The 7956-nt window shown below is 41.7% G+C and overlaps 1 protein-coding gene across 1 annotated transcript in view; it reads left to right on the forward strand.

The window, feature by feature from the left end:
* Nucleotides 1-3575, forward strand: part of lta4h (leukotriene A4 hydrolase) — an 8030-nt gene extending 4455 nt beyond the window's left edge. The window contains exons 6-19 of the mRNA XM_070928818.1: nt 32-84; nt 168-240; nt 583-723; nt 821-844; nt 925-995; nt 1457-1568; nt 1703-1847; nt 1926-2029; nt 2316-2386; nt 2475-2529; nt 2614-2709; nt 2837-2919; nt 3003-3107; nt 3243-3575. Of these exons, the coding sequence (XP_070784919.1) occupies nt 32-84; nt 168-240; nt 583-723; nt 821-844; nt 925-995; nt 1457-1568; nt 1703-1847; nt 1926-2029; nt 2316-2386; nt 2475-2529; nt 2614-2709; nt 2837-2919; nt 3003-3107; nt 3243-3381 (1272 nt within the window). The 3' untranslated portion in view covers nt 3382-3575. The remainder of the gene's footprint in view (nt 1-31; nt 85-167; nt 241-582; nt 724-820; nt 845-924; nt 996-1456; nt 1569-1702; nt 1848-1925; nt 2030-2315; nt 2387-2474; nt 2530-2613; nt 2710-2836; nt 2920-3002; nt 3108-3242) is intronic.
* The last annotated feature ends 4381 nt before the right edge of the window (nt 3576-7956 follow it).

Here is a 7956-nt window from a genome sequence, read left to right on the forward strand (position 1 = left end):
TGTTAGAAACACGTCTGACCTTTGTCCTCAGATGCCCATGCCTTCTTACCTGATAGCCATTGTGGTTGGAGCTCTGGAGAACAGGTACTCTCTCTCACCTGTGCACTGATGTCATTGTGTCACATGCAGCAGGTAAGAAGTGTTTCTGTGCTCTGATTGGTTGACAGGGAGCTCGGGCCGAGGTCCAGAGTCTGGTCTGAGAAAGAGTTTGTGGATAAAGCAGCGTTTGAATTCTCTGAGGTGAGTTGCAATAACACACACACACAGATATATGCATAGATGTAGTAGTAGTAGTAATAGTAGTACTGCAGTATTATGATGTATGTATGTCTGTATGTCTCTGAACTCATCATGTATGTATGTCTCTGAACTCATCATGTATGTATGTATATATGTATGTATTTCTCTGAACTCATCATGTATGTCTCTGAACTCATCATGTATGTATGCATGTCTCTGAACTCATCATGTATGTATGTATGTCTGTGAACTCATCATGTATGTCTGTCTGTCTGTGAACTCATCACGTCTGTATGTATGTTTTATGTCTTATTACACTGAAGTTTAATTACTGTCTTTCAGACAGAGACCATGTTGAAGACAGCTGAGGACCTGGCAGGACCATATGTTTGGGGTCAGTATGACATCCTGGTTCTTCCTCCGTCTTTCCCCTACGGAGGCATGGAGAACCCCTGTCTGACCTTCGCTACACCCACCCTGCTGGTATATATACATATCAATGTATATACATAAAAATCCTAATGATGATTATTATTAGTGATGTCGTCACCTGATCATGTGACTGTCTGTCTCTTTACAGGCAGGAGACAAATCTCTGTCCAATGTGAGTAGAAAACACTTCCCAAAGAACAAAACTGTGGCTGTTCAGGTGTTCATGTTTATTTATGTTATTCTACCTGTCAGGTCATCGCTCATGAGATCTCCCACAGCTGGACCGGTAATCTGGTGACCAATAAGACCTGGGAACACTTCTGGTGAACAAACTTGTTTAAAAAAAACAAAAAAACATGCTCAGTTTATTAAAGAACAGTCGGAGAGTTTGATGGGATCATTCTGATTTCTGCTTTTTTTAATTTAATATTTGGTATAAAAAACGACATGATTTCAGAATAAAATACAGAATCATATGAATGCAACAGAAATGAGTGTCATTCAAACATTTGATGCAGAAGATAATTTCCAAGCTGATATAAAAACAGAAACATGTCATATCTCCTCTGACAGTGAACTTGTTTCTTAATTTGACCATTTAGAGAAATTAGATTAAACAAAAGTGTCAGTGGATTTCTTTCATAATTGTAGATTTAATAGTTGAATAGTTCTCATGATGGATTAAAGTATTTTTAATGATGTGAAGAGTTTGTTTCAATAACAGATTGATCATGTGATCATTGATGATGTGACAACTGAAGCTGCTTCCTGTTGTTGTCTTCAGGTTGAACGAGGGTCACACGGTATACCTGGAGAGGATGATTGGCAGGTGTATGGTCAGTGAACAGTTCAGACAGTTTAAAGCCATGGGGGGCTGGAAAGACCTGCAGGACTCGGTGAGAACTTGAACCTGAACCCTTAATATCTGATTTTAGTTACATTTTGAACTTCACCTGTTTGTACTGATTCATCTGAGCATTTTGTTTGTTTCTTCTTCTGGTGTTTTTTACCTGTCGGCGTCATCACTCAGGTGAACACCTTTGGTGCCAACAACCCTCTGACTAACCTGGTCCCCAGCCTGCAGGACGTCGACCCCGACGACGCCTTCTCCTCCGTGCCCTACGAGAAAGGCTTTGCCCTGCTGTATCACCTGGAGGAGCTGATGGGAGGACCAGGTAACACCTAGACACACCTGGACACATCAGAGTCTGACCCATAAAGTTTTTATTCACCTGTTGGTTTGTCTTCGTCAGAGGTGTTCATGGGTTTTGTGAAGTCGTACATCCAGCTATTTGCCTACAGCAGCGTCACTACAGACGAGTGGAAGAACTACCTGTTCACCTACTTTAAAGACAAGGTGAGGAACACCTAAACACTTCGGGGGGGGGCAGCTGACAAACGGCTCGCTGAAATTCATTAGAATGTTATTAAGGACTTTTTGATATCAGGCCCTGCTGCTTTCATCAGTGGAGGGACTCTTTGAGTGTGTTTGTAGAACACCAAGTCTTGTTTTGTCTCAATCAGGAGGTGAATCAGAATCAGAAAGTCTTGATTGTGGACTTGAGTGTTTTCAGGGAGTAATAAGGTGTTTCAGGTTTTGTTAGTTCTTAAAGGTACCTCTGAGATGTGTCTTTGTTTCTCAGGTGGACATCCTGAACAAGGTGGACTGGAACGCATGGATGTTCACTCCTGGGATGCCTCCAGTCAAACCTCAGTGAGTGGATCCTGTTAGGCCTCCATCAGGTCTACCAGTCCTTCTTTAAACCTGTTTGTTCTGATGTTGTTTCATCATTGTGTTTCAGGTATGACACCACATTGGCTGACGCCTGCATCGCTCTGAGCCAGAGGTGGATCAAGGTAAGACCTGCTCTTCACATGGACCTGTTTTCATGGGGGTTTTTTATGTTCAGAATAAAACCTCTGTCCTCTTGCCCCTTTCAGGCCAAAGACCAGGACCTAAGTAGCTTCAAAGAGTCCGATGTGAAGATGCTGTCGTCCCACCAGCTCATCGAGTTCCTGTCTCTCTTGCTTCAGGAGGTAAACCACTGCAACTCACCACGTCTACTTCACGATAGTTCACTTCAACAACACTTCAGCTCATCACAGTCCACTTCACTTCACCAACAGTCCATTTCGCCAACATTTCACTTGTTTGTTCCTTCAGGATCCTCTTCCTCTGACTCATGTGAAGAAGATGCAGGAGGTTTATGATCTCAATGCCTGTATGAACTCAGAGATCCGCTTCAGGTAAGAGTCCCATATCATGTCCTTAATTTTAAACCCCTCCTCCTATCTGGAAGCCTCCTGATGATTGGCTGTTCTCCCTCCAGGTGGCTGAGGTTGTGTGTCCGGTCCAGGTGGGAGGAAGCGGTTCCCATGGCGCTGAAGATGGCGACAGAGCAAGGCAGGATGAAGTTCACGAGACCGCTCTTCGGGTATTTGTACTCTTGCTTCACTTGACTACACAACAACTTGAGTTTTTATTTAATATTTGACACAAATTAATTTCTTTAGATTCAGTTTGCTTATAGAAATTATTGTTTTTTTCTGATTCTGTATCTTTTCTTCAGAGAGGTGTTTAACTTTGAAAAGTATCGTGATGAAGCACTTCGAGTGTTTCTGGCTCACAGAGCAGCGATGCACCCGGTCACCTCCGGACTGGTCGCCAAAGCCCTGAAGGTGGACGCCAGCAACACCACCAGTCTGTAAAGAGAGAAACCAGTATAAATACACACAATGGCAGTATCAGCAACAACACAAAATCGGAGCTCTTCTTTCGTCTCATCTATCAATAATTTGATATTTTACTTCTGTCTGTATAAATGTTTCATCTCGGGGGCAGAAAAAGAAGAAGAAAAGTAATTGTCATTTTTCATAAAGAAATAAAATCTGTCTGAATGAAACTGCTGCTGTTCTGTTTTCTAATAACACTAAATAATAAAGTTAAAGATAAAACCTGCATCGGGTTCAATTCAACATGAAAAACAACAAAGACTCCAGTTAAAGAAATAAATAGATGAGTGTGAAACTGCAAAATCAAAGCAAAATTATGAATGTTGATACATGACGATCAGAAATACTGAATTATTTCATGTTTTATGCTTCGTGTGAATGCTCTAGCTCATCTTAAAATACTTGAATCGGCTGATGAAAGGTCAGTTGTGTACATTTTCAGTTACAAATACAAACTGCCGGGTTTCTAAAAAACTACAAGTGTCAGTTCTCATACTGAAGGGGGTCAGTCCTCACTTCTGACCTCTGAGACTTGACGTGTTCGACAGGAAACCTCTGAAAACTGAACCTGAATCAGCTGATCCTGGAGGACAAACACACATTTAGAAACAAACTTGTTAAAAGTTAAATATGAAATCAGTTTCAGGTGACTCTAAAATAAAACAAATGTAAACATGAAAGAATTCAAAAAAATAATTGATGTAAAACCTGCTTCTGTCTGAACCAGATTTTCAGATATTCTATTAGTTGTTCTATTAGTCTTAAAAAAAAGACATTAAAATAAATAATTAAAATAAAAGTTATGTTTAATAAAAGTCACATCCATCAGCTTCAATGCGCTTAATGTTCCTGTTTTTGTCATTAGCTATGGATCAACACTTCAGTTTCACCATCATCTGTTCACATGAACCAACAGGAAGAATTACAGCACAGATGCGTAAAAGAGGAAGAAGACGAAGGAGGAGGATTGCATGTTGAGATAGAGTCTGTAAAAATGTTTCATAACAGCAGTTTGGACATCATTGTTTAAACTAGAAACTAAAGTTTGGTCTGAGGGCTGAGAAATTATTCCATATTAATATGATTATTATTATCTGAAGTGGAATCAACATGAACAATCTGTAACTTTTCTCTGTTTACCGTCACTCACCTGTGACAGGTGACACTGATGATGATGACATCACCTGTTTCTGTTTGATAATAAAAAATTCTTTGAATCATAACAGCTGCGAACACATCGATTCATTCCTGACTGTTAAACAGACTAAATAAGTTCAATTTCAATTCAATTCAATTCAATTTTATTTATATAGCGCCAAGTCAAAACAAAAGTCATCTCATGACACTTTACAAATAGAGCAGGTCTAGACCTACTCTTTATAATGTTATTACAGAGACCCAACAGCTCCCACCATGAGCAAGCACTTTGGTGACAGTGGAGAGGAAGAACTTCCTTTAAGAGGCAGAAACCTCGAGCAGAACCAGACTGTAGGTGGGGGGGGGTGGTCATCTGCTTTGACCGGTTGGGTTTGAGAGAGAGAGAGAGGGAGAGAGAGAGAGAGACGTAGAGACACAGACCGACAGACAAGCAGACAAGCAGAGATGTATGGCAGCACTAGCAGTAGAAATAGCAGCTATAATTATAATAATACTGGAAATATGACTGATAATAGTAGTTACATCTGCAATAATAGCTGAGATTAATAATAGCAATAACAGCTTTAATAGTAACAGAACTACGACTAAACATAATAACTGTAATGATGAGAGTCAGGCAGGCCCATGGCAGCAGCACCCAGGCGTACCAGGACCACGATCCACAGCAACCTGCGAGACGACAAAGCACAAAGAAACTCTGGGAAGATATAAAGTTAGTAACATGCACTGGACTGTGATGAATGTGCAAAGATGAAGAGGGAGAGGAGGAAAGCTCAGTGCATCATGGGAAGTCTCCCCAGCAGTGTAGGCCTATAGCAGCATAACTAGGGGGCTGGTCCAGGCAGGCCTGAGCCAGCCCTTAACTATAAGCGTTATCAAAAAGCAAAGTTTTAAGCCTACTCTTAAAAGTAGAGAGTGTGTCTGCCTCCCAGACCCAAACTGGGAGCTGGTTCCACAGGAGAGGAGCTTGATAGCTGAAGACTCTGGCTCCTGTTCTGCTTTTGGAGACTCTAGGAACCACAAGCAACCCTGCATTCTGGGAGCGCAGTTCTCTAGTGGGGTAATAGGGTACTATGAGCTCTTTAAGATATGATGGTGCCTGACCAGTAAGAGCTTTGCAAGTCAGGAGAAGGAGTTTAAACTCTATTCTAGATTTTACAGGGAGCCAGTGCAGCGAAGCTAATACAGGAGAAATATGATCTCTTTTCCTGGTTCCTGTCAGTACACGTGCCGCAGCATTCAGGATCAGCTGGAGAGTCCTCAGGGACTTATTGGGACAGCCTGATAATAAGGAATTGCAATAATCCAGCCTAGACGTGACAAATGCATGGACTAATTTTTCTGCATCTGTTTGAGACAGGATCTTCCTGATGTTTCAATGTTACAGAGGTGAAAGTTTGTTTTACGTGGGAGTTAAAGGACATGTCCTGATCAAAGACAACTCCGAGATTCCTCACGGTGGCGCTGGAGGCCAGGGCAATGCCATCTAGAGTAACAATATCCTTAGATACTGTGTTTCTGAGGTGTTCAGGGCCAAGAACAATAACTTCTGTCTTGTCAACATCAGATGATTACAGGTCATCCAGGTCTTTATGTCCTTAAGGCATGCTTGGAGCTTGGCTAACTGATGAGGTTCTTCTGACTTGATCGATAAATATAGCTGGGTATCATCCGCATAGCAATGAAAATGTATGGAGTGTTTTCTAATGATATCTCCTAAAGGAAGCATATATAAGGTGAATAGTATTGGTCCAAGCACAGAACCTTGTGGAACTCCATGACTGACTTTGGCGTACATGAAGGATTCATCGTTAACATGTACATACTGAGATCGATCTAATAAATACGACTTAAACCAGCTTAGTGCGGTTCCTTTGATGCCAAATAAATGTTCCAGTCTCTGTAATAGGATATGATGGTCAATGGTGTCGATTGCAGCACTAAGGTCTAACAAAACAAGTACAGAGACAAGTCCTTTGTCTGATGCAGTGAGAAGGTCATTTGTAACTTTCACCAGTGCTGTCTCTGTGCTATGATGAGCTCTGAAACCTGACTGAAAGTCCTCAAGCAACTTATTGTCATGTAGAAAGTCACACAGCTGGTTGGCGACTGCTTTCTCAAGAATCTTGGAGAGAAAGGGAAGGTTAGATATTGGTCTATAGTTGGCTAAAACCTCTGGATCAAGAGTGGGCTTTTTAAGAAGAGGTTTAATTACAGCTACTTTAAAGGACTGTGGTACGTAGCCTGTTAATAAAGACAGATTGATCATGTCTAGTAAAGAAGTGCTGACTAAAGGTAAAACCTCTTTGAGCAGCCAGGTTGGGATGGGGTCTAAGAGACAAGTTGATGGCTTAGATGAAGAGATGGTTTTAGTAATTTGGTGAAGGTCAATGGGAGAAAAGCAATCTAAATATATATCAGGTTTTACAGCTGTTTCTGAGATTCCTGTGTTTGAAGGTAGGATACCACCTGAAGACAGGAGGTGATCAATTCTGTCTCTAATAGTTATAATTTTGTCATTAAAGAAGCTCATGAAGTCATTACTGCTGAGGGTTATAGGAATACATAGAGCGATAGACTATAACGAATAAGACTGGCTTCAGTGTTTTCCAGGTTGGGAGTGAGAGACTCAGAACAAGGCTTTCAAATGAGTTATAATCCAGTTTAGGTCTAGAGTTCATCAACAGGCTTGAGTCTAAGATGGCTGCAGCTCCACCTCCTCGGCCGGTGCCTCGAGGGATGTGAGTATTAGTGTGGCTGGGCGGAGTGGATTCATTCTGGCTGACATACTCTTCATGACACAGCCAGGTTTCTGTCAGACACAGTAGATCAATATGATTATCTGATATTAGCTCGTTTACTAATACAGCTTTAGATGACAGAGATCTGATATTTAACAGTCCGCACTTCATTTTCCTATTGTTTTGGCCTATAGCAGTAATTTAAGTGGTCGGTGGACAGATACAGTCATTATGGGGTTTTGGGGGTAACTGCTCTAATGGAAGCGCAGAGAAGCGTGTAGGACTGCGACTCTGCCTCCTGGTCTGGACTCTGGGTTGTCACGGTTTTGGTTCACTAATAAACTCGGTCAGATTTCTAGATATGAGAGCCGCCCTCGACAGCCAGCGGTTGAATGATGACATGCGGCTAAACAATCACTGGTCAAATTGGGTAGGGGCCCAGAGAAAACTACGGAGTCCGACATAGTTTTTGCAAACGCACACACCGACTCCTCGTTAATTTTAGTGACCTCCGATTGGCGTAATCGGGTGTCATTACCGCCGACGTGAATAACAATCTTACTGTATTTACGCTTATCCTTAGCCAGCAGTTTTACATTTGATTATAATGTCGCCCGCTCTGGCCCCAGGAACACATTTCACTATGGTCGCT

Source organism: Enoplosus armatus, chromosome 22, assembly GCF_043641665.1.
Source record: "Enoplosus armatus isolate fEnoArm2 chromosome 22, fEnoArm2.hap1, whole genome shotgun sequence".
In the NCBI taxonomy this organism is placed as follows: Eukaryota; Metazoa; Chordata; class Actinopteri; order Centrarchiformes; family Enoplosidae; genus Enoplosus; species Enoplosus armatus.